This window comes from Podarcis pityusensis, assembly GCF_964106645.2.
Source record: "Podarcis pityusensis genome assembly, chromosome: 9".
Classification (NCBI taxonomy): domain Eukaryota; kingdom Metazoa; phylum Chordata; class Lepidosauria; order Squamata; family Lacertidae; genus Podarcis; species Podarcis pityusensis.
The window spans coordinates 34,784,312-34,811,577 of NC_138034.1; the positions used below are offsets into that span (position 1 = coordinate 34,784,312).

A 27,266-nucleotide genomic window follows, 5' to 3' on the forward strand; every position below is an offset into this window, starting at 1 on the left:
TTTTTACAATATTTCCCAGAATAATATCTGCTGTTGAGGGACTTGTATTTTGCAGGTAGTTGATTGACATCAACTGAAGTTACCATTTAAATTTCCCTAACTTAAATTTAAATTCCTCTAAGCAAGCTGCAATACTTCCATTTTTCTTTCTTTCCTTTTCAACATGCTTGCTCGACTTGCCCTGTTTGTGTGATTCTCTTGGAATTGTGCTATAAGTGTACAGGATTGAATTTTAAAGACGGTAGCCAAGAGGAATAGGAGAACAGATTTGTTCCTGGATGTTATCTGGACGGCTAGAAAAGATTTTTTGTTAAAACTGTTAAGTACAAATTATAGAAGACATTTGTAAGAATAAAATGTTCAGTTACAGTAATTTAAAACTCAAACTTAATTTTCCTGTCTAGTTTCCAAAGAATTATACTTAAATGGCTAGTTGGCAAAGAACTCATGCATGAAATTACAGGACATCTTAAGACTTTTCTTAAAAGAATATAAGAAATGCCATACTGGTTCAAGTAATGGCCTTATCTGGACCACTTTCCTAGCCATCACCCTGAGGACTATAAATCTTAAATCTACAAACACACTTAATAAGAGTGCAACAGCCTCAAGATTTGGCCACTGTTGGGGAATAATAATAAAGTCCTATAATTTTCCCCTTTTGGGAGAAGTGGATGGAATCTGCAGTCATACTATTACCTCTAGAGCTGCTATATCTTTCTGAATGACAGGCAAATAGATCCAGGAACTTTTGGCATTACTTTTGCTCCAGCAGACTCTTGTCTGCAACATTCTTTTGATCTATTGATTGCTGGGGCATCACAAAGCATTTGAGGGGTCCCTGCTTCACCTTATGTCAGCTCATACAGAACCTGCTTGGCACTTGGAAACCCACATTGCAAGGAACTGCAACTTCATAGTGCAGTGGGTAGCCAATGTGGTCCCCCACCCAGTTGTTGTTGGACTATAGGTTTGCTATCCCTATCATCGTTGGCACATGAAGCCATGCATTTGTGTGCAGTAAGGTAAAAAAGTAAAGGATCCCTGAATGGTTAACTCCAGTCAAAAGTGACTATGGGGTGCAGCACTCATCTCGCTTTTCAGGCTGAGGGAGCCAGTGTTTGTCCACAGACAGTTTTCCGGGTCATGTGGCCAACATGACTAAACCATGAGTGCCAGAGCACAAAGAAATGGCATTTACGTTCCCGCTGCAATGGTGCCTATTTATCTACTCGCACTGATATGCTTTTGAACTGCTAGGTTGGCAGGAGCTGGGACAGAGCAACGGGAGCTCACCCCGTTGCATGGATTCAAACTGCCAACCTTACAATAGGCAAGCCCAAGATGCTTGGTAGTTTAAACCAGTGTTTCCCAACCTTGGGTCACCAGTTGCTTTTGGACTACAACTCCCATCATCCCTAGCTAGCAATACCAGTGGTCAGGGATGGTGGGAAATGTAGTCCGAAAACAGCTAGAGACCAAAGGTTGGGAAACACTGGTTTAAACAACAGCGCCAACTGCGCATGCAGTAGCTATCGGCTTTACCAGCTATTATTGCATAGTTTGTTTCAATGCTGCTTTAAACCAGTTCTGTTGGTCATTTGTAGTGGCAGTCTTTTTTTAAAGCCTGCATCTTGAGCTGATGCTGGGCAAACATAGCTCTTCATATTCTGCTGCTACCAAATGAAGGTTATATTGTTCACAGCAGCCCAAATATCTGAAGTTTCGGATGCTTCTCACATCAATATGGAGTTACATTGTTTTAATGGCTTCTTTAGCAACTTATTATTATAAGACTATAATCCTAACCCCTCTGACCTGGAAGAAAGTTCCACTGAATTCAATAGGATGACTGAGTTAGGATTGTGCTGTGAGTAATTTATCAAGGTAGTAACACTTGCAACTACTAGTACTAACTGAATGAACTATTCATTTCCAGTACTGTACAAACCACATGAAGGTAAACAGATGTCTGAGGGTCAAACTACTTGTTATGTTTAATGCATAACATGCAGCTACATTTCTCTTCATTTTTAAATTAAATATAGACACTGGGAACCCCAATTGTTGTCTGGATCACAGCAAACTGGAAGAGGAGATTTATCTCTTCTCCCAGTTGAGAGTGGAACAACAACTCCCCATACATTTATGCATCTATGAACCACTGGGAAAATGCACTAAGCATAATGTGTAGTTTGACTCTGGCAATCTTCCCTAAGGGTGGAGTTGTCAAGTGCACAATGAATTAAATGTATTTTATGATGACCTGTGCTTATGTTTTAGGAATTTAAAACGTTAATGTTTCCTAGCCAAGTATGTTTGACTTTACTAGGCTTCTTTACTGTTTTTCCAATATAGTTCTTAAGAAAAGAAAAGACCCTACAACAATTCTGACAGGAAAGAGGGGGAAATTTGCTAGAAATTTGGGGTAGAAATAGAGACATACCCATTCTGCTCCTCAGTGAACATAATTTGAAGGTGGAAAGAGAGCTTAAGTCACTATAGTGCTAATCCCTGTTGTTTGTCCTCACCATGTTTATCCTTCCTTGAAACAAGAGATCCCATTTTTAGCAATTATGGTAAATTAGACTGTAGGCAGCTTCAGTCATTTTATTACATTACAGAACATGCTTTTCATTTTAGTTGATGGCTGTTAATATAATAAAAGTGCCACCCACCCACCCCTCCTTTTTTGCCAGGGTAGAATGTGATTCTGAAAGATGTCCATGTATTCTTCTGCTTCATTTCAGACAATGGCTGACAGGATCTATTGTCTTATCCTGATTTTCCCCTTAGAAGCTTTTAGTGAGGACAGAATGTGTGTCCTATATTTGAAAACATCCTACCTTTATATTTATATTTATCCAGAGAATAGGCACTGTGCCTGTTTAAATGTGTAACTTGCAAACTCATATGGCTTGCACAGTGGTCAATTAACAGGCATATGCTGTATCTATGAATACCTTAGGGGTTAATTTGAGTTAAGAAGATACCACATGTGATTTTGAAACTGTCAAAAACTTGGCATATGGTATTGAAATAAACATTACATTGACTGTGATCACTACAGAACTCACAAGAATTAGAAGCTATAAAATATTTCATATTTGTTGTATATTCGTATGTGTGTATTGGTTGTATATTGGTATGTATGAAATGTACTGGGAGCCAACCTAGACATTGTGTTATTCCTGTATTCAGCCACAGATAGATACATTGGTGGCACATATTTGCAGTGGGCAATAACCTGTTCTCAATGGCGGCAAAGGGTTAAAGAGCCCCTCCCCACACAGTTTCAATACAACTAAACTCCCTGCTGACTATTTTAAAAATAATAATGTTAATGCATGCCTCAACTGAAGTTCTGAGTAATTTTTTTCTGACTCTACCTAGAACCTGGGTATCTATTAACTCTTCTGTACTTGTGCCAGCGCAGATGCTGTGGTTGATGGGTGTTAAGCAGTATCTGAAGGATCACAGGTTCCTCATCTCTGCTATACATTGGACAGCATTCCATGAGTGCATTATATTATACTGGAACAGTTTCAGTATAATAAGACACTAATAGTTAGGGAGCAAAACTGAGTTGTGTTTCTATCCTACACTCTGGATAGAAGGCATCATCTCTGTCTGGTAGGTTGGTATTCAAGGAACTAGGATAAAATGGTGTGTTCTCTCCTGGCATTTAATCAAGCAAAAAGTTCATAATGTAATGCAGAACTAACCTTTTGTCCACGGCAAGAGGTTGAACTCACTCTTGCTGTAAATTAGACCAGTCACACCTCTACAAAATCCTCCAGCCATCTGCCATCGCTCAGTAAATCCTATTTTATATTTCCATTAATTCTTATTTGAAAGATTGAAGTAGTCCACCCAGCTGCTTGACAGAAGCATCTTGTCTATGGGGAGAGCTAGAGGAAATGATGAAGTGATGCTGAATAATTTTAATTATGTGTGAAAAAATATATTTACAGGTGTCTGGTTTTTTTTAACGATTGAGTCAGTAAGCAGTTTGAAAGACTGCAATTCAAACAAACCTGGAAAAGGAAAAGTATGCATTTAATTATGGAACTTTCTCTACCAGAAATACAGAAGAATTCTGAAACTAACCCATGTGAAACAGTAATCTTTCTGCTTGCAGTTTCTTGGTGATGGGAGCTGAAAAATATTTGTTAAATACAGCTGGGATCATACAGTTTGTAGATTTAATGGTGACTGCAGCAGCTCAAAAAGAGCCAAAGGGTTTTGCAAATGACATCTGGCTGAATGTATAGATCCTATATAGCAGCTGTATCCTGCAGGATGCCCTCTAGATACTGAATCCAACTCCCACCATACTGAGACAGCATGTTTAATGATCGGGGATAATAGGAAGATGTCTCCCTTTAATACCTGAAATATAATAGATTGGAGAGACTAAAAAGACAGCCTATAGAATGCCAAATTTAGTGACTAGGTTAGCAACCTATTTTGTAGATTTTACAGATAGATCTTCAGTTGAAATCTCTGTTCCTTCACAACAAAGGTAGAATAAGATGGTTAATCTTACCCTCTAAGGATAATACAGTGGTACCTCGGGTTAAGAACTTAATTTGTTCCGTAGGTCCGTTCTTAACCTGAAACTTTTCTTAACCTGAAGCACCACTTTAGCTAATGGGGCCTCCCGCTGCCGCCGTGCCACCGGAGCACAATTTCTGTTCTCATCCTGAAGCAAAGTTCTTAACCCGAGGTACTATTTCTGGATTAGTGGAGTCTGTAACCTGAAGCATCTGTAACCTGAAGCGTATGTAACCTGAGGTACCACTGTATTTTAACAGCTTCTGTGTTGAGGAAAGTATGATCTAGATCTTGTGTTTCCTGTAAACACTGTCTTGTGTATCTAGCCATGACTGAGACTGTCAGAAGTGACTGAGGCTGAAATACTGTACATGTCTACATAGAAATAAATCAGTTCAGTGGGCGTCCTCCCAGGTAAGTTAGTATGTTGCAGTCTAAAACTACTGTTCTAAACCCACATTTACTACCTATTTTGAATGAGATTGTAACTAGGCAAGAACACATAAACTGCGTCAAAGAGAGAAATAGCACCCCAAGCCAAGGGGTGCTCTAAAGCTTCTATAAACTTCAGATATCTAGAGCAAAAGTTTATGGCAGTCTTTGGTTTGATTTGATTTAACCATTCTGTATCTTGAAGCATACGGATGCTGTTCCTCCCCCTCCCTTTCATGTTGTCTGTCTGAATAAATAGTGACAGGTAAAAATTGTCTGTGTCCTGTGGGAGAAGAACTGACAGCAATAGCTGGTCTGACTCCACTGCGGAGGAAAATGCAGAACTGATCTGAACTCTTGTCTTGACCTTCACTTTCAACAACAATGTCCTTAGGGACAGGCTGCCTTTTATATTTCTCATTTCATCCCATCTTAATAAACTCCTTGAACAGAAGGGATGGAGAACGTCGTGTTAAGTTATTCCATTTATATTTGCTTGAAGTTGTTATAATATGGGAAACAAAGTGAATACAGCCTCATTAGTGATTAATGGAATTCATTAGGAATTAATGGAGTTAATTTAATCTTCATCAGTCCAAACGGACTGGCTTGTAGAGTGCATATGTAGCATGTAACAGAGGTCTAAATATAATTACACATGATAGGCCTTGCTGCCTTACATGCTCATTAATGTTCCTTCATTCTGAAACAGCTTAACATCATAAATCCACATGGCTCACTCACCATCTGTAACATACTAGCATGTGTTTAAATTTCCAACAGCCGTTTACGGGCTTGATTTTGGAAGGAGATTTTGTTTTGCTTTTTAAATACTTCCAAAATGAAATTTAAGAGTTTGCTGGGTCATTTATGGCAGTGCAAACGTAAATGAGATTTGCAAGTCTTTGTAAAGATTTCATCTTTTTTTTTTAAAAAAAAAAATCAAGGTAGCACAATAATGCTTATGATCACAGAATCACAGAATTGTAGAATTGGAAGGGACCCGAAGGGTCATCTAGTCCAATACCCTGCAATGCAGGAATGTCAGCTAGAGCATCCATGACAGATCCAACCTCTGATTAAAACCATCTACAAATCGACCTAACAGTTACTTCATTCAACCCACATTTTAACAGTTTCCTCACAAGAATATCATGGGGGGCTTTGTCAAAAGCCTTACTGAAATCAAGATACACTGTGTCCACAGCATTCCCCCAATCCACCAAGCTTGTAACTCCATCAAATAGAGTTTATATATGAGAATATATATATCTATATATCTTGATTTCTTTCACTGGGAGGAAATAGTTTTAACGGCTAATGATTCCCAGGTTAATGTTGTCTTTTTAATCTCTCATTGTCCTTTCAATCACCCCTGACCATTCTTCCTAAAGTTTGCTTCTTCTGTTGCAAACTTCTATTGCAAACAGTGGTAACCAGTGTTATGCTCTTCAGATGCTGTTGGACTGCAACTACCATCATCCACTGACCATTGATTGCTCTTATCTTATTCAGGATTGTGCCATTTTTTTCAGTCGGCATTTCCCTCTTGCATTAGATATATATGATATATATTGATGCTATCTTCATTTCAGTACAGCAAACACTTTTTTAAAAAAAGCTATCAGTATATACATTTTGTTAAATACATATGTGTTTCTGTGTCCTTAGAAAAAGGGGGAGGACCTTTCCATTATTAAAACATCTTATCATCTTGAGCCATTTACCAAATCCATAGTAATCATAAGCGGAGAGAGAGAGAGAGAGAGAGAGAGAGAGAGTGCACTTGCAGGAAGTAATAGCCCACATTTTGTTTTTGATCTACAGAGTCTTTCAGTCTTAGAGTGACTGTTATACTTACAAAAGGATGTATCATGTTGAGCTATTCGTTTCTCAAGACAGCCTTCCTATTCATTTTGTGTATCCTTCCTTGACAATATGCCAGCTTTGGAGCTGTGTTAGAATTGTATTGTTCAAAAATGCATAAATAGTAGCTACTCCCGATAGGAGTATGAATGAGATAAGTGCTTTGAAATTCTAATGTCAATCTTTTAATGTCTGTTTAATTCAGCCTCGATAGTGTTTATCTTCATGGGCACCCTATATAATTTAAGTGAGAATAAATAATTTGTTTTGTTTTCAGAAGCATTGGAAGTTCCGCCTGTAAGCAGGCAGTGCAAGCCATAACTGTGTATGTCATAGTGATTCATAAGTGAAGAAAGTAGTATTGGACCCTCAGGGGGTAAAAAGAGATCATATGTAAATCTAATTCAAATTTGGAATGGTGGTTTCAAATGCTAAGCTTAACATTAAACTGCAGGAACATGACATGTTATTTACTTGACAAAATATTGATATGAAACCAGTTTATATTTAGATATTTCTTGACTCGTGTTATTTCAGATAGTAGTACTATGATTAACTGCTTTGCAAAAGATGAGTAGAAGTCAACCCCTAAAATGCTGTAGTTTCATGCCTGGGAAGAAAAGGACACTGAAATCGCAAGTGTTTTTCATGAATGAAGTGGAGTTCAGATGATCAACCCAGTCATTGAAAAAAGTCTCGAGGGAAGTCACAGGGCTATGTGGGCTAGCACCCCCATTGCTGATGCACTCAGAGGCTACACACTGTTGTCCAGATCTCTGGTGTGCTCCATAGGCCAATGGAGGGACCTTCATGTAAAAGAGCTCTACATGTGTATTTTAGCACACTTGCAGAGTCATATCTGGTATGCTCTGAGCATGTGGGCAGTGGGGAGCATTGCTTCTGAGTATGTTGGCAGAGGCGGCGGGACCAGCCTGTGCTTCCCTGTGTTTGGATTTGGCTCAAAGGGCTGTTTTGTATATTTCAATTTGTGAGGTAAAGTATACACATGTGTTGCTTCTTTCTGCTACACCGTGTAATTTGCAAACTGAATAAATAAGCTCTCTCTGCCATCAAGAGGAGATGTCTAAGTTTCTTTTTCTTTCTTTCTTTGCATTTTACATAATGGTGAAAGACACAGTAACTTAGTTATCCTCCTGAATCATGTGGGATGCCTCAAGGAGGCATTTCATTTATTTATTTATTGTTGCCCTTGATCAGCAATGATCTCAGGGCAGCATACAATAGCTATGTCTTTTTAATAGCTATGTAAACAGTAGTGTAGCCATAGATAAAGTGCAATTTGAATATAATCATAAATATCAAAACATTTAAATCTGAGAAAACATTTAAACAATATTATTAGATGTCTCTGCTGCTCCTTCTGACTACCACTGTGTCTATTATTATTATTTTTAGTGATGAGCACTCCATGTCACTTCAGAGTCAGCTCAGTAACTGATTCTTAGCAAGCAATGGGGGTTGGACTTATCTTTATCTGTATTCCAAGATTTCTTGCCTGGTTGATAAAGTTGAATGATGCAAACTGATGGTGCCACATACAAGTGTTCTTATTGTATATTATCCCTGAGGAATTGTAGTTCCCAGCACTAGACATGGCAAAGAGACACTTGGAAAGTGCCAAAACAAATACTCCCAGGAACAAGAGAGGTGTTTAGGTTGGGATGAGGAACATTCGTATTTACAAGGAATGAATGAGAGAATTGACCCAAATAGAGATAGATGTAGGTTTGTTATGGGGGCTTGTTATGTTGTTCACAGCAGTCAACAAGAATTTCAATAGTAAGGAGTTTAACAGGCAGCTACAAAACTAAGGCTGGGATGAATTCCCCTGCTCCAAGTTTCCTGAAAATATTACCACCCCACGAGAGTGGGGTGTTGGTTTTTCTGTTGTTATACTGCAGAGAAAGGAATTTCCCCTAAATTTTGAGGTTGGTTTTTTTTTTCTTTTAGAAAGGGTGGTCAGCTGAAAGCTGTGGACTTGTGCTCCTTCCAGCTGGTGGGGCACACTTATGTCCACCCTGAGCTGGTTTCATCCCCCCACAAAAAAAAAAATCAACAAAAACCCGAAACCTGGCTCTGTTTTGTCCTATTTATAGGATTCATTATTATTAAGGAAAAATCCTTTAAAAATCTGCCCACATTTATAAGAAGTTAATGAGATGGTCCATGGGCTGCTTATTTCTTCCTTTAACCTTTTAAACACTGGAAGCTGCTTAAGGCAACTCTATAGTCGTGCAATTAAAAAAAAAGTGGGGGGCTTTTAAAATGACTGTACATCTTAATATGCAGAACCTTCCTGTGGAATTGTACGGGGGGGGGGGGGAGATGGCTGTCCCCATAAGTACAGTACAGACATGTGTAGTTTGGTCTGTTGATTATTCCGCTTCTAACATTCTGATCCACATGTAAGCCCAAGGGGTGTGAAATGGGAAGATTCACTTTCAAAGGCATAGAGGACCAGAATCTTCTTCAAACCCTTCCTGGAATGCCTTTGGAGTAGATTCCCTTGTAAGTTTTATTAAATAAAACAAACAGAAATGTATCCTCACCTCTCCCCCAATCTTTTGTGAAAGTTTCATTTCATGAAAGTTTCATTCAACGAAAGGTCAGCAAAGAATTTGTTTTTGTTTTTTTGGAAATGTTTGGCACTGCTGTATTAAATAGTTTCTCTGTTTGTCAACCAAACATGCTCAAAAAACCCTTTTTGCTTTCCAAGCTGGAAATGTTCTTCTCCAAATAAGAATAATCTCTACTCTGAATATGTTCAGTTATAAGCTGAACTGATATTTTATTGCATCAATTGATACGGAGATTTTATTGACTCAGAAACCTCAGTTGTGGGCATAACAAAAGCATTACTATTTCCAAATTGGAAGTTTTATGGTCTGTAAGCCAAAGCTGAACAAAGCCGCTCTCCTTCACAGGAGGGAGGGGGTTGCGGACTGGCCTTGTGGTTTCCTGATTTGCAGTCTGCTTTAGGAAGAGCATTTCCAGTTTTGACCAACTGCCTAGAGAGCCAGTGTGGTATAGTGGTTAAGAGCGGTAGTCTTGTAATCTGGGGAACCGGGTTCACGTCTCCGCTCCTCCACATGCAGCTGCTGGGTGACCTTGGGCCACTCACACTTCTTTGAAGTCTCTCAGCCCCACTCACCTCACAGAGTGTTTGTTGTGGGGGAGGAAGGGAAAGGAGAATGTTAGCCGCTTTGAGACTCCTGAAGGGGAGTGAAAGGCGGGATATCAAATCCAAACTCTTCTTCTTCTTCTTCTACACCCTTTCCTTCACAAGGTGAAGGCTTTTTTTAATTGTAAAGTGTAATACCATATATCCACTATGCAGAAGACTTTGAGTAATGAATATTGGACAAGGCCTCCATCTTACATCAGCAGCCCCTTGTTTGTTTGCTGCATGCAGTCTTGGAAAACCTAAGAAGACTGTTTTGAAATTTTGAACTTAGATTATTTTAGTCAGTAAAAGTTCAAAATAGCAACACCGCCTTTGGATGAAAATCAGGAAAGAACTTTGAAGTTCTATTCAGCTGCAGTAGTCTGTGTTGAGAGCCAATGTGGTCTAATGATTGGGGTATTACACTAATACCTGGATTTAAATCCCCATTCAGCCATGAAGTTCACTGGCTGACCTCTGTCCAGTCACTTAGTTTCAGCTTAACCTACTGCATAGGGTTGTTGTCAGGATAAAACTGGTAGGAAGAGGAACCACGTATGCCACCTTGAACTCCTGAGAGGAAAAGGTGGGATATAAATGTAATTGGTAAATAAATCAATAAAGCAGAAAATAGCATAGATTGATTTTCCAGGGAAAACAGGAAATGCCCAGTTCACACAGATTCCAAACAGTACCACTTCTTTGAACCCACTTCCTTTAATCTTATCAGTAACACATTTACAAGAATGAATGCATATTGTTCAGTTCATACCTTTTTATAAATAGTCCTGTATTTAATTTTGTATTTAACCTTACAAACAGAGAATATTGTTTAGTACTTGCTTATGTGTAGCATCTTAGTTTGAAGCCCACTCATGGAGGGGGGGACCTACATTGCATTTTGAATCATTACCTTACAATAGTTTCAAAAGTTACTACCACAAAGATGCAGTGGCTTATGAAACACAAGGGAACAAATATGCTCCTTTGTGTTTGTACTGTGACAAAAGAGCACCAGTTTTGAATGATTACTTCATATACAGAAAAGGAGTAAAGTGACATTCTTGTTGGTTCACTGTCATAACTTTGTTTTTGCATATGCATGAGGGGGAAAGGTGGATTTATGATCTCAGCCCCCTGTTTGAAGCCAATAAAAAAGCATGACATAAATCTCGAGTATTGAGAAACAAATTATGGCATAGATGGGGAAAAAATAAAATACAAATTGCTTCAATCTATGAATCATTTGAATGAACCTTTGAAAAATATTCAAAAAGAACACAGGATGGAGAGGTTAGCAGAAGTAACTTCCATTAGGTGTTTCCTTTAACCATACAGTGATTTAGTAGAAAACCATTTTAAAATATTGACTAGAACTAACATTAAATTCTAGACAAAAAGCCATGCTGGTCCTTCTCAAGGTCCTTCTCACTTTGCCATATGTCCCACTGACATATGTCACATCACTGGCTAACTGTGTTTATTTCCTAGTAATGTATAGCAAACAGAACAGCCTCTATAATAAGTGGGGTTGAATAGACAAAAAACTAGCTATTAAAAGTGGCAGTGCAGAGAAAATGCAATGATTCATTTTGTTTTCTATAAATATGGTGTTGTGAAGTCACCATCTTTCAACAAACAATTGCCATAGTATGTGGAACATTTTCAAGGCAAAAAGGAGTGGGATTTAAAATAATGGCCACTACTTTACTGATGAGCAGTGCAGGCTGGAGATGCTTCAACTAACCACATAATTGGCTTCTTCATAGGAGGACTAGTATCAACCATTTGGCAAATCCTGGGCCAATTCCCCCCCCCCTTCTTCTATGTATCCAGACTAGGTAAACTATAACTTGACCTGTTTGTTTCTCATGGCCAAATTAAACATGACAGAGGCAGACATGTTTGTTCATATGTCTTCTTTGTTCACATACAAAATGGGGAGTAGGTGGTCTAAGAAGTGTGTGGGTAAGGTGAGCTGAACTATCCACCACCTTACCTGCTCACTAGTTTGCTTCTTTCAGTATTAAAATTTAACCCGCTCTTTCCTTTTTTTTTTATTACACTTTTTATCTCACCTTCCTCCTAGGACCTCTGTGAAGCACACATGGCCACCACTGCTTTTCTCCTCACAACAGTACTCTGAAGTAGGTGAGGCTGAGAGCAGGTTTGGCTCAAGACATTTTGATACCTGAGGTGAACTACAAAATGGTGTCCTCAGTCCCCCACCACCAGGGAAGAAGGGGTCAGGAAAGTTTTACTTTGGAAACAAGGGGGTGGGTATCAAATCAACCTTACGTGATGGTTGAAGGTATTAGTGCTAGAATAAATAACTTGAAAGCTGGTAGATGGATAATAGCTAATAATACTGCAAGTAAAACGGTACCATATTGCAAGCAGTACAATAAATTGCTTGCCATTGTACTCAGGCCAAAGAATGTTGAGTGCCTCCATCACAATGGTACATGTCAGGCCCTTCAGTGCTAATAATTCCAGTAAGATGTAAACTTTCATTACAGTTTATTGATTGCATTCATGGTCTTCTCCACAAATAATGGTGGATTAGGGGGGAAAAAGAGAGAGAGAGAAAATTCAGTTCTTCCTCTAATTACACTTCTAAACTTATATTAAGTCATGTTAGTTCACTTGTCATATGAGCACAGACCAAAATAATACAGCTTTTATGAGTATTTTTAAAGCCTCTGGAAATTTGTAAAATTACAGTGAGTGGCTATGTATGTTCTCTTCTTGGTAAAACTGTGAATGTCATTTCCATGCTGTACAAGTGAGGTGTAGAAAGAAAGGGGGAGAAATAACATTACTTGGGGTCAATTGAATACAGACATATCTGTGGGAAATAGCTGGAAATGAGAGCATCTTAATTAGGACTGCTACCTGACTTTTGAAAATGGAAAATGAAATTGTGTGCTTATAGATTGCAGATGATCTAGCTCAAGACTCCCCCCCCCCCTTACACTAAACTATCACCATTATTGTACATTATGAGCATAATGACAGGCTTTCAGGCAAGTTGTTTAAATATTGACTTGATTTGTATAGGCTTCTGACTGAGATGGGAAACATGCTGGATGGCTTCTTTAGTAGCATGACTGGAATTGTAATTCCAAGGCTGGGTGATGTTCAGAGTGAACAGGTACTCGCTGAAGGAAATTACTGCTATTATCATGTTGAAACGCTCTATCAAAATAGTATGTTTAACTGTTGCTAGTATCTTATATATTTCCTAACAGATGTGATCCAGAAACATAATGGGTTGGATCCAGATAAGGTAGATAAATCAACCTTACAAGGGCTGAAAAACATAACAAAAAGCACCTGAATCATAGGAGCTCCCAAGTCTGCCTTTCTGTGGCGACAATTCCACAACTGTGGCAACTCTCCTCTTTCTTCATTCTTATTCACCTTACAATGTAGCTGGGTGGTTTGTTTGGTTTTAATAAACCATTTTGATTAACAGTTCACATTCTGTATGCATACTGGGTCGTTCCTCCCATTAGCAGTGAGGCAGTCACCTCAGGTGGGAGATGCTAAGGGGCAAGCAACTGTGATGAGATGCTGGAGTACAGAGCTATCAGGCATGGTCCCCATTGCCAGTGTTGAAGTAAGGTTCAACATCCAGTCTTGTAGATGTCTGGCACCATCTTGCCTTCCCTCAGGCAACAACGTGTCTTGGTGACCTAATGCTCTACGCAAGTGTGTGTTTGTGTGTGTGACTAGTAAGAATGGGGAAGCACAGTATCCTTCAGGAAAAGTCAGAATTTATATCTGTGTCTTCCTCAGAGTGACTAGTTTTGTTTAGAAGGTTTATTTTAATAATAATTAGAGATGGGAAGAAGGTTGGTACAGCTAACAGTTTAATGCAAACCCGATTAATCTTGACTTCCCAAAAAATGTGGAAACCGAAACACAGCTATTCTGTGAAATTGCCACTATGATGGGGAGGTTAGTACCCACTGAATCTCTGCCTTTAAAGAAACAAGAATAACTTCTGCACCAAACAACTGCATTTTTTAATCCCAGGTAAAACACAGCGTCTTTAAAGCATTTCTACCCAAGGGAAACAAAATCATACTCCCATGCTTAAAAATTCAACAAGTGTAGGTTCTCTCATCACTGTCTCTGTTGGATTTCTGCCTGTCACAAGGTATTTAGAAGCCTTGCCAGGACAGGGGAAAGCAAAACAAACAAACAAAAACAAACCCTTGTTAATTTTTGTCTAGCTGTTGTTGATCTTTCATCATCATCATCATCATCATCATCATATTCAGTAATAATAGTAGAGGACACTTCAGCCTTCTCTAATTAAAGTTTGCATCAGTTCCTATGGATTTTCCTCACTCCTGACAAGCGAGAAAGCCTAGCAAATCATTGAGATTGTAGCTCTTGTACGATTGGGAGAAGCAGGGGAGAGAAGATTCCAAACCAATAATGATGATGATGATGATTTATACCCCACCCATCTGGGTGGGTTTCCCCAGCCACTCTGGGCGGCTTCCAACAGAATATTAAAATACAATAGTCTATTAAACATTAAAAGCTTCCCTAAACAAGGCTGCCTTCAGATGTCTTCTAAAAGTCTGGTAGTTGTTTTTCTCTTTGACATCTGGTGGGAGGGCGTTCCACAGGGTGGGTGCCACTACCGAGAAGGCCCTCTGCCTGGTTACCTGTAACTTGGCTTCTCGCAGCGAGGGAACCTCCAGAAGGCCCTCAGCACTGGACCTCATTGTTTTGGCAGAACGATGGGGGTGGAGACACTCCTTCAGGTATACAGGACTGAGGCCATTTAGGGCTTTAAAGGTCAGCACCAACACTTTGAATTGTGTTCGGAAATGTACTGGGAGCTAGTGTAGGTTGTTCACTGTTGTTTTTTTTAAATTATTATTATTAAAGATTTTCTTGTTTTTTAAAAAATACGAGACAGTGTAGGTCTTTCAAGACCAGTGTTATGTGGCCTTGGCAGCCACTCCCAGTCACCAGTCTAGCTGCCGCATTCTGGATTAGTTGTAGTTTCTGGGTCACCTTCAAAGGTAGCCCCACATTGAGTGCATTGCAGTAGTCCAAGTGAGAGACAGCTAGAGCATGCACCACCCTGGTGAGACAGTCTGTGGGCAGATAGGGTCTCAGCCTGCGTACCAGATGCAGCTGGTAAACAGCTGCCCTGGTCACAGAATTGACCTGTGCCTCCTTGGACAGCTGTGAATCCAAAATGATTCCTAGGCTCTGCAGCTGGCACAGTTACCCCATTCAGAACCAGGGAGTCCTCCACACCCGCCTGCTCCCTGTCCCCCCAAAACAGTACTTCTTTCTTATCAGTTTTCAACCCCAATCTGTTAGCCGCCATCCATCCTCCACCACCTCCAGACACTCACACAGGGCCTTCACCGCCTTCACTGGTTCTGATTTGAATGGGAGGTAGAGCTGGGTATCATTCACATACTGATGAACACCCAACTCAAACCCCTTGATGATCTCTCCTAGCGGCTGCATGTAGATGTTGAAAAGCATGGGGGAGAGGACAGAACTCTGAGGCACCCCACAAGTGAGAGCCCTGGGGTCTGAACACTCATCCCCCCCCCCCCCACTTTCTGAACACGGCCCAGGAGAAAGGAGCGGAACCATTATATAACAGTGCCCCCAGCTCCCAGCCCCTTAGAAGATCCAGAAGGATGTTCTGGTTGATGGTATCAAAAGCCGCTGAGAGATACAGCAGAACTAGGAAACAGCTCTCACCTTTGTCCCTAGCCCGATGGAGATTATCGACCAAGGCAGTTTCAATCCCATGATGAGGCCTGAATCCCGACTAGAAGGGATCCAAATGGTCTGCTTCTTCCAGGCGTGCCTGGAGTTGTTCAGCAACCACTCGCTCAATTACCTTGCCCAAGAATGGAAGATTTGAGACTGGGCGACAGTTGGCCATATTGGCCGCATCTAAAGATGGTTTTTTTAAGAAGCAGTTTGATAACCACCTCTTTCAGTGGGTTAGGGAAGGCTCCCTCACAGAGTGAAGCATTCACCACCCTGCGAAGCCCATCGCCCAGCCCTTCCCGGCTAGCTTTTATAAGCTAGGATAGGCAAGGATCAAGGAGACAGGTGGTTGATTTCACTCGTCCAAGCAGCCTGTCCACATCCTCGGAGGTAACAGATTGGAATTGATCCCACACAACTTGACTAGACAGGACTCTAGCACTCTCCCGCCTCGGCCCTGCTCCCACAGTAGAGTCTACCTCTTCCTGAATCTGAGCGACTTTATCTGCAAAACAGTTACAGATAGGTAGCCGTATTGGTCTGCCATAGTCAAAATAAAAAAATCCTTCCAGTAGCACCTTTAAGACCAACTAAGTTAGTATCCTCATACCAAGAACTAACTTAGTTGGTCTTAAAGGTGCTACTGGAAGGATTTTTTTATTTTATCTGCAAAAAACTTTGCAAAATCATTGCAGGAGATCATGTGGCCCGTACTGGGCCCTGATGTAACAGGTGGTTCCGCTAAATTGCAAACCACCTGAAAGAGTCTCCTGCTGCTGTTTTCTGCAGATACAATAGAGGCAGTGAAGAAAGTTTTGGTACCGCCACTTCTAACCTGTGTCTGGTCAGCTTCAGAATGAGTTATCCTCCACCGGCGCTCTAGCCGTCTCAGTGATTGTTTCATTGCCCTCAGATCCATGGAAAACCACGGGGCTGTCTGGGCTCCATGCAATCAGAAAGGGCGCGATGACACTAAATCATTTACGCTAGAAATAAAAGGGCAGGTGGAATATGTAAGACAGATAAATATGATTGTTTGTTTTGGAACATCATATATTTTCTTGTGCATCCATAAGTGAAGTACAGCAACATGAAATTGCAGAAGAGTTTTCCATCAGCTACTGCTGAATAAATACGTCACAGCCCTTCCTTATATTATTTATTTGTATTTATATGTTAGGTACTATAAATATTATTAAATTTTATCTCATTTTTGCATCTGTATTCCACTTTCTTCTCAAAAGAGCACAAAGCAACATACAGTGGTACTTCTGGATGCGAACAGGATCTGTTCCGGAGCCCCGTTCGCACCCAGAGCAGAACGCAACCCGCGTCTGTGTGTGCCGCGATTCGCTGCTTCTGTGCATGTGTGTGATGTCATTTTGAGTGTGTGCATGTGCAAGCGGTGAAACCCAGAAGTAACCAGTCCCCTTACTTCCGGGTCGCCGCGGAACGCAACCTGAAAACACTCAACCTGAAGCGACTTTAATCCGAGGTCTGACTGTACAATGTTATCTCTTGCCCCATTGTATCCTCACAACAATCCTACGAAGTACGTTAAACTGAAAATGAGCAACAAGCCCAAGGTCAACTAGCCCAATGAGCTTTCAAACTGAACCTCTAAAATAGCCATAAGGTAAAGGTAAAGGGAACCCTGACCATTAGGTTCAGTCGTGACCGACTCTGGGGTTGTGGCGCTCATCTCGCTTTATTGGCCGAGGGAGCCGGCGTACAGCTTCCGGGACATGTGGCCAGCATGTATAAGCTGCTTCTGGCGAACCAGAGCAGTGCACGGAAACGCCGTTTACCTTTCCACTGGAGCGGTACCTATTTATCTACTTGCACTTTGACATGCTTTTGAACTGCTAGGTTGGCAGGAGCTGGGACCGAGCAACGGGAGCTCACCCCGTCGTGGGGAGTCGAACCGCCGACCTTCTGATCAGCAAGTCCTAGGCTCTGTGGTTTACCCACAGTGCCACCCGCGTCCCTAAAATAGCCATAGTGGTGGTTTTTTCTGGGTTCCCCCTACCCCACAGACTGCCTGGAATGGTTCCAGGGATCATACATATATATATGGTTACTTATCATCCATTTAGTGGAATCAAGCATGCAAGGCTGTCTCTTATTTGAATTCACTAATCACTGTGAGTCATTTAATCTAAAAAATGATGCCCTCTCTATACCAGAATTAATTTGCCATACATTTCTTCTGTATGAACTTAATTGCTATTTTTAAATAAATAATGGATGTAACTGATGGCTTTTAATTATAATTTTTTTCATTCCATAAAATATAATTTATGTGAAAGAAGCTTGACATGTCGATGGTGACAGGTTTCTGAATGCCCCCTTTACCTCTGTTTAGTGAGCCTTATTAGCTTCTGTAATTGACCCATTCTTCATACTTTAGAACTGAAATTATTTTCAAAGACATATGAAAAATGTCATCATTAGGAAGTGATTGAATTCTCTGAGTAAAACTCACATGCATAACGATTACCTGGGTAATTGTATTGACATTTTAAAGTAGAAAATTGAACTCTCATTGAGTAAGTTCAGTGGAACTTTTCGCTTTTCTCTCAAACTGAATTTTAAGTTGCTTTATTTTGTTATGCACATGCTTTTCATCAACCAAGTTTGAACTGCTTAACTCCTTGTGCGCTAATGCTGTCATACTGTTCTAGCTTCTTATTGTTGTAATTTATGCTAATTATTGATATTTATGCTGTGGGGACGCGGGTGGCGCTGTGGGTAAAACCTCAGCGCCTAGGTGGAGGCATATAATTTGGATAAGAAAATAGGCTTCCAGGTGGAAAAGTCAAAATTAGAAACAGAACTGCTAGAACCCAAAACTAAAAATCTTGTCAAGAATGTATAACTTGCTGTTGAAATGGAATACCCAGGATGAAATGGTGAAATCTGCTATGATTAAATGGGCACAAGATGTTGGACATAATATTATGTTTGCTGACTGGGAACAGTTATGGACCACAGGTATGAAGTTTACGGCATGTAATGCCTTAAGAGAGAATATTATGAAAATGATATACAGGTGGTACATGACCCCAGTCAAGCTTGCAAAAAATTATCATATGCCCGATAACAAATGTTGGAAATGTAAAGAAACTGAAGGTACATTCTTTCACCTTTGGTGGACGTGCCCAAAGATCAAGGCTTTCTGGGAAATGATATATAATGAACTGAAAAAGGTATTTAAATATACCTTCTTGAAGAAACCAGAGGCCTTTCTTCTGGGCATTGTCGGCCAATTTGTGCCAAAGAAGGATAGAACCTTTTTTATGTATGCTACAACAGCAGCAAGAATACTCATCGCAAAGTATTGGAAGACACAAGATCTACCCACTCTGGAAGAATGGAGATGAAGGTGATTGACTACATGGAACTGGCGGAAATGACTGGCAGAATCCGAGACCAGAGAGAAGGGTCGGTGAAAGAAGACTGGAAGAAATTTAAAGACTATTTACAGAAATATTGTAAAATTAAGGAATTTTAGAAGGATGTTGGATAGAAAATAAGAGGTTTTTAGCTGTAATACTTTAAGAGATATGAAAAAAGGTTTGCAACTGGGTAATTTTAATGGTAAGGATTTGCTGAACTAATAAATTGAACTGGAATACAAAAAAGGGAGGTATGAGGAGGTCCGGGGAAATAAGTATAGGGAAGATAGGCTATGGAAAATTAATGTCTTTTTAACTGTTTATTTGGTATGTTTCTATATATATATATATATATATATATATATATATATTACTTTTTTTGGTTATATTTTTTTAAAAAAAAACTTTATTTTTCTTCTTTTTGTATTCTGTATTTTTTGTATTTTTTGAAACTTTAATAAATATCATTTAAAAAAAAAAAAAACCTTAGCACCTAGGACTTGCCGATCGCATGGTCGGTGGTTCGAATCCCCGCGGCGGGGTGCGCTCCCGTGGTTCGGTCCCAGCGCCTGTCAACCTAGCAGTTTGAAAGCACCTCCGGGTGCAAGTAGATAAATAGGGACCGCTTACCAGCGGGAAGGTAAACAGCGTTCTGTGTGCTGCGCTGGCTCGCCAGATGCAGCTTGTCACGCTGGCCACGTGACCTGGAAGTGTCTGTGGACAGCACTGGCTCCCGGCCTATAGAGTGAGATGAGCGCACAACACTAGAGTCTGGCAAGACTGGCCCGAACGGGCAGGGGTACCTTTTTACCTATGCTGTGGACTAATTCCCACACTAGTCTAGAAAATAACTATTGTATCTAAGCATATGTTGAAGTGCTGGCTGGAAATCTCACATATGGACAAAGCCCAATTTCATTGCACAATTCTGAAAAAAACCCCAGTCATGTTCATCCATTTTTTTCCATTTGATTGTATTGTTTAATATCTATATTGATCTAGGCATATTTACACACGCTTAAGGGTCAAAATTCAATTGTAGCATTTGTGCTAACAGGAACAGCCTGCCTTTTGTAGGAAACAATTTTTAAAGATCTAATTCAAGTAATCTTAAATATGTTATTATCTTGGCAGGGGATAACTGTAAGTCAATCGACTACAATAAGATGAAAAACTTTCTGCTGGATCTCCAGAACAGAAGATACATACTACAAACAAGAGAAAGAAGTGTTGAAGATAAAATGGCTTTGAAGAAATTATTGGTGGATCAGATGTTTAAATATTATGATTCAGACAACAATGGTCTTGTGGACAGCAATGAACTGACACAGGTGAATGCTTTAGTTACATTTTTGTTGCTTCATATGATAAGATCTCACCAGGAGATTACATAAGGCCATAAGAAGAGCCTTATTGGGTCGGGTCAAAATCCTACCTACTCCAACACTATGTTTGCACAGTCTGTACTTGTGGATCCCAGCAACTGGCATTCCGATCCATATTGGCTCTGAACATTTTCTAGAAAGAGTAATCACAAGTGTTTCAGTTGTTTTTAACACTCTTTAAAAAAATTCAAAGTGAGATCAGTTTGTTCCTCACCACATATTATTTCAGCTCCTAAAAGTCTTGCATTTATAGCTTTGTGGGAGTATAATCAGGGCTCTTGTGTCTTTGATTGCAGCAAATACTACCTATACAAATATTCTCTTAACATTAGAAATAAAAGGTCCTGTAGATACTTAATTCACTCTGTTTGTACATCACAGGGACTGGAGGATAAATCCATCTTTATGATAGCTAGTCATTTCATCCTAGGCCATCTGTGTACTCTACAAATCCAAGATATCATTTTACATGATTGACAGCCTTTGTGCAAGCAGAACCAGCCTGGAATAGTAGCCATAGAAGTAAAGTGTAAGAAATATTTGCTGAATGCTGTAGATAAACTTGATTATAGCTGGATCAAGGTAGTGTCCTTTAGCATCTGTTCAACCTACTTTATCATGATCACTCACATTATTGATATGCCTTAGTACTGAGATCGTATTGCTATGTAGGACTAAAATTTGAAGTCTGAAAAATGTCAACTGTTTTATCTTTTACAGCTGTCCCCACTCCTGAATAAGGTAGGCACAGATTCCATAGAAAGAGACCCTATGTTGCTGTCCATATGACTCAAACCAAGGGAAGGGCAAAAAGCAGTTGGACCCAGTTCTAGATAACCCAATTTAGTACTGAATGCACAGTTCCTAGTGCTGTTTTGGTGTGCAGCTTGGATGGCATGGTTGAAGGAGGGGCAAATTTTAATGTCTTACCTCCCTTGTGAGCATGAGATTGGTGGTGGTCTCACAACCATCTGATCTGTTGTTGAGTCAGGAAGAACATTCTCCCATTAGCCATTTGTTTCTACCACCCCTATTATTTCAATATACGTGAATGAGCACTCCCAATAAATCCCAGATGCAGCACAGGGATAACAATGCTTTATGCACCACCCAGTTGATGGCTGATCAACTAGGCAGCAGAGGAAAGTGGGGTTGGTTCCAGACCCCAGATTTCTATACGTGCTTCTGCTGTTGTGCTGCTGTACCTGGTTCAAGGTGTTAATGCTAAGATGCAAAACCCTAAATGACCTTGGATCCAATATTTGAAGGAACATATTCCCAAGTACCTTTCATCCTAAACTTTCAATTAGTGGGAGAGGCCCTGTTCATGGTCCATGAGATGGATGGTAACATAGAATCACAGAATTGTAGAGCTGGAACAGACCCCAAGTCAGCTAGTCCTGTACCCTGCAATGATAGAAGTTATTATCTGTGGCGGCTCCCCATCTGTGGAACTCAATCTTCTCATCAGGTTGTCCCCCTGCTTCAGCCATGCGCACACAAAATCAAAACTCATTTATTTGTCCAGATCTTGGTGAGATAATGAGTGTCAGGTCCCTATCAGAAGCTTTATCCGCTATTATCTTTGTGATGTGTTGTGATTGTCGTTTCTTTGCCGTTTAAAATTATTCTTTGGTTTCTTTGCTATTTTACGTTGTTAGCTGCCCTGGGCATCTTTTTTGGGAGGAAGGACGGAATGGAAAAAGAATAAAAAGATAGCTAGGTATTTCAAACAAATTAACCCAGTGATTCACAAATTACATAAACCAGAATAGAGGAATGATTAATTTTATATACAATATCTTGGCATAAATAGATTGTGGGGTACAATCTAAATCAGCAAAGTTGGTCACAGTTCGTTATGTTCCCCCAAAACTCTGGGTTATAGGTTGTGGCTAATAGGATTCATCTTGTCGCTCCCTTTCTGATCTATTGGTGTAATAAAATCCCCAAAGCATCTGGTAATGGGAGTGCTTAGTAGGCACTGTGGGCATTTTACAACCCCACAGAATCAGACCCTAAATATAATCGTCAATCAAGGGCTATCATGCTGAAAGTCCCCCTGTGAATCTGTGGTGAGGCAAATTTACTTGCATGTTTTCTATGCCATGAAAGCAATTACAATTCCTTGCATAGTTGTAAATTCAGTTTCAATTATTGCAGGTGTCAATGTGACTGCTTAATGCTGAGAGGTGGATACTTAGAGTACCAGTTGTTTTATGGGAAGACACAGTGGTAAAATGTACTTTACCAGTGATTCATGCATTTGTTTTGTTACCAAGGAAATATATTTTAATGAAAAGCAAAGCTTATTCACACATTCACAGGAATGGCATGCAGAAAGCACAGACTGATGTGTGACCCTTCTGTGCGCAGACAGGGATATATACAAATGTATGCTGGCCAGTAACAAATTGACACATTATTTTTACAGACTTGATTATATGCTCTCCCCATGACTCATGATCTATTTGGTTCATTAGAAGACACTTACACATAATGCCTGTGGCAGCGACTCCATTCTGAAGGTCCCTCAGGCTGGAGGTGGGGCAGCACATGTGTCAATCAACTGCCCCATGACGACAAAGTCTCTCACCCCAGTTCTTCCTCTGGAAACAGTTTCCTTATGAAGACTCCTAGGGCTAGACGGTGTGGCAAGGGGTGTAGAGAAAGTCATTGTCTGATGCCCTGCACAAAGTCTCTCTCCTACCTCACCAGGCTGTTGCAAATAATAACAATAACATTAACATTAACATTAACATTAACAATAATTATTTATTTATACCCCACCCATCTGGCTGGGTTTCCCAAGCCACTCTGGGCGGCTTCCAACAAGAGATTAAAAATACATTAAAACATCAGTCATGAAAAACTTCCCTAAACAGGACTGCCTTCAGATGTCTTCTAAACAGAGGGGGGAGAGAAGGTGCACAAGCTGGAGCTCTTGGAGGAGGAGTAGTAGTTTGGATTTAATATCCCGCTTTATCACTACCCGAAGGAGTCTCAAAGCGGCTAACATTCTCCTTTTCCTTCCTCCCCTACAACAAACACTCTGTGAGGTGAGTGGGGCTAAGAGACTTCCGAGAAGTGTGACTAGCCCAGGGTCACCCAGCAGCTGCATGTGGAGGAGCGGAGACGCGAACCCGATTCACCAGATTACAAGTCTACCGCTCTTAACCACTACACCACACTGGCTCTCTTGGATAGAAAAGCAAGCTATAAATATACAGTGGACCCTCTGGTTATGGATTTAATTAATTCCAGGGGGCTGTGCGCACCCCGAAAAATCCATAACCAGAGGCGTCGCTTCTGCGCATGCGCGCACGGTGAAACCCAGAAGAATACACTTCTGGGTTTGCCACATTTTTAACCTCAAAGTTACGTATCCAGAGCGGTATGTAACTGGATGGTCCGCTGTATATCACATAGAAGGTGGAGCTTGTGACCAACTTGGATGGCTTCAAAAGAGCATTCAACAAATGCATGGCGCTCCTGGCTATCAGTGGCTCTTAGTCACAATAGCTATGGTCTGCCTCTATGGTTGGAGAAGCATGTTTCCAGATACTAGTAGCGCAAAACCACAGGAGGGGAGGGTGCTATTGCACACAGGTCTTGCTTGTGGGTTTCCCACAGGTATCTGGCTGGTCCCTGTGGGAACAGGACTAGATGGACCATTGGCCTGATCCAGCAGGGCCCCGGCAACACCATTGCTATGTAGCACCATTCAGAGATGATGACAAGAAAAGCCAGCAAAACAGCTTTGTTGCTTTAACAACAGCATTTCACAGTCCGGACATTTATAACAAAATACCGAAATAAAACAAGCATGTTTCCAACCTTGATAACTGAGAGGCAAAACATACTCTGAAGTATGTGCTGTTGCACAACCTTGATGTCTGAACTACCAACTCTCATTCTAGCCTACCTCACAGGGCTGTTATGAAGATAAAAGCGAAGACAGCCTTGAGCTCCCAGGAGGAGAATATACAAATATACAACAGCAACAAATAGATGCAGTTTCACAACTCTCAGCAAATCATACATATACACATAAATCATTTTGCCAGCCTTGACTGAAAAAAGGTTAAAGTACCATCTAAAGGAATATTGACTTACTGCAGCTATAAGATGTTTAATTATTCTATGGTTGTATTTGCTTATTCATTTTGCATTTTTCACCATCTGTGGTTACCGAATATTAATAAACAGTGGCCCAGTGATGATAAGCAGACCAGCAATGACTATGTGGGAGACATGTGTGCTGTCTTTACAGAATAATACATAATTGACTTGTTTGTTATGTTTTGCTCAGAAGCAACCACCTTGAAATAAATGAGGTTTCCCTCCTACTGGAGGAAAAGTGGTGCCATTGCAGTCCCTCCCTGTCTATTTTCCAAGACAGCACACTTGGGAAGTGAATGACATGGGCATGGCTGCTGGAATGGAGCCCAGTTTAAGACTTGCATCTGTTGCTGTGCCCACTTTTTGTCTCTGGCGCCACCACTGGCGTGAGACCCAGAAGGTACCCGAGGAGGGAGCATGGTGCTGAGGCTGAAAAACATTCACCACCCTTGGTTTAAATCAGTGGTCCTCAAGCTTTTTCAGGCTACTTCCTGCTTGGTTCCATAAACTCACCCCCAGCACTCCCTACCCTACGAAAATTGTTATTCAGAATAGTGGTTTGCATGACCCACTAAGAAAGATAATAACACTATAAACTTTGAAACAGTAGTGATTGATTGCACATTTATTCAAAATCCATTAGAATATATTTAGTTGGATTAATTCAACAAAATGGATGAACTTTGATCCAGTGATACCAGGAAGGATTTTAGACACCACATTTAGTAACTACTTCACTGTTGAGTAAATTCTTAATGTGATGGATGGACTTGATGAAGTGATACCTGTTTCTCAATGTCCGGTTTAAAGTCACTTAAATCATCACCTCCAGCTCCCTGCCTCTTAGCAAGCCCCCAGAGTGTGGCACCACCCCCTTTGGGAACCACTGGTTTAAACCAAGCTTCCACAACTTGCTGCTTTCCTTAGGTTGTTGGTTTTCAACTCTCACAAATGCAGCCAGATTGGCCAATAGTCAGGGTGCCAGAAGTTGCTTAAAGCATATAGAGAGCACAGATTGCAGAAAGCTGATTTCAGAGAGAAGAAAAATGTCACCACAATAAAAGCCTCTATCTCAAAACTTGCGTAAAAATTGGGGTGGTTTGGGGTTAATTATTATTTTTATTGAATTTATATACCACTCTTCACCATGAGACCACAGGGCAGTTTACAGCATAAAACACAAAATGCATGATATAATCGTAAAAGGAAACAAATAGAACTCCTCGCCTCTCCAGATGTTTCCTCCAAATTCTTATGCTCCTAATTGAGTGGGTAAGGGGAGCTCACTGCATCCCCCCACCCGGCTTTTTGGCTTTGATAAAACCAGCAGCATTTTTACATGTGCTAAAACTGCTGTGGAAATTATACTCAGAAGAAAATGAGTCCTACAGTTGAAGGCTGATTTTGCCGATCTTCACAGAGCTCATTTACATAGGCGATAGTGAATACTAAGGCAGTTTCAGACTGTGCTTTTATCAGGACACATTTGATAGGTAAGACACTTAGAATCAAAGGACATAAAATTACATTCCTGGTGGTCTTTCTGAACTCCACGAATAAACATTCATTTGCAAAACCAGAAAGAGAACAAGCACCTTCTAGCCTCTCATTCCATGGTGAATCATTAAACAAACACAAGTCTGTCTCTGAGTAGGGCAAATTTACCGAGGAAATTTTTATTTTTTATTTTTAAGCAGAAAAGTTGCAATGGAAATATCCTTACTAACTTAAAAAAAAGGAGAGGAGTGCAGGCTTTCTTTATCATCCAATTTTGACAGACAGCATTTTTAAAAAATAAACAGAATGAATGTAAATACATTATAATTGCTTTTTCTGCTTATAAGGAGCTGCCTTTGTTTGCGAGAGACTGACATTTGTGGCGCAGATCTGAATGTTATCCAGCAAACATTTTTGGTGTGAGAGGAGTGGGTTGGGGCCCGCGAGGGGAGGTTTTAGCTAATGCTAAAATGCTTTAAAGGTGTTCTGTTTTGCACAACTGGTGTTTACTGGTGTTCACAGCCTATGTCAGCTGCTGCTTCAACTTTATTGTTTTAAAACTACTTTTTTAAAAGTAACACCAAAACCACCAGGCAGCTGCTCAAATCTGGGTACATGATAGTGTCACATGCATTTGTTAAGTAAGTGGGAAACGAGAACTTTCAGCTCAGATTTAGGGAGGTTTTGAACATGTGGCTTAAAACACAGGGAGGTCATTTTCTCTTGCTGTGTTTCAAGGAGAGTGGAGTATTTTCACCCAATGCACATTTCCCAGTTCATTTCCCTGTGCCTGTAACACCCACCCGCACACACACACGCACACCCAGTCAAACAAGCTGAGCTGTACAAACTGTCCCAGCAGTCAATCAGCACCAAGGTCAGTGGCTAAATGCTGTGTTGGCCCTAGAGATGTTCTCAGTCTCAGTGCCAGGGCCAGTGGCTCCTGGACACCAGCTAGCTACGCTGCAGTCTTCCACCCCGCTGGTTCTAAGGTGTCAGCAATGATGGCTCTCCCAGAGTGGAGCTCACCATCAAAATGGACTGAGCAGTGACAGTAAT

General features: G+C 40.5%; 1 protein-coding gene across 4 annotated transcripts in view; it reads left to right on the forward strand.

Moving 5' to 3' along the window:
• FSTL5 (follistatin like 5) overlaps positions 1–27,266 on the forward strand; it is a 323,917-nt gene that overhangs the window by 157,450 nt on the left and 139,201 nt on the right. For 2 of the 4 annotated variants that reach the window (XM_081021706.1, XM_081021708.1), the window contains exons 5-6: positions 20,338–20,534; positions 21,309–21,329. In XM_081021706.1, the coding sequence (XP_080877832.1) occupies positions 20,338–20,534; positions 21,309–21,329 (218 nt within the window). The remainder of the gene's footprint in view (positions 1–20,337; positions 20,535–21,308; positions 21,330–27,266) is intronic. The other 2 variants (XM_081021707.1, XM_081021709.1) reach the window with 1 other exon arrangement.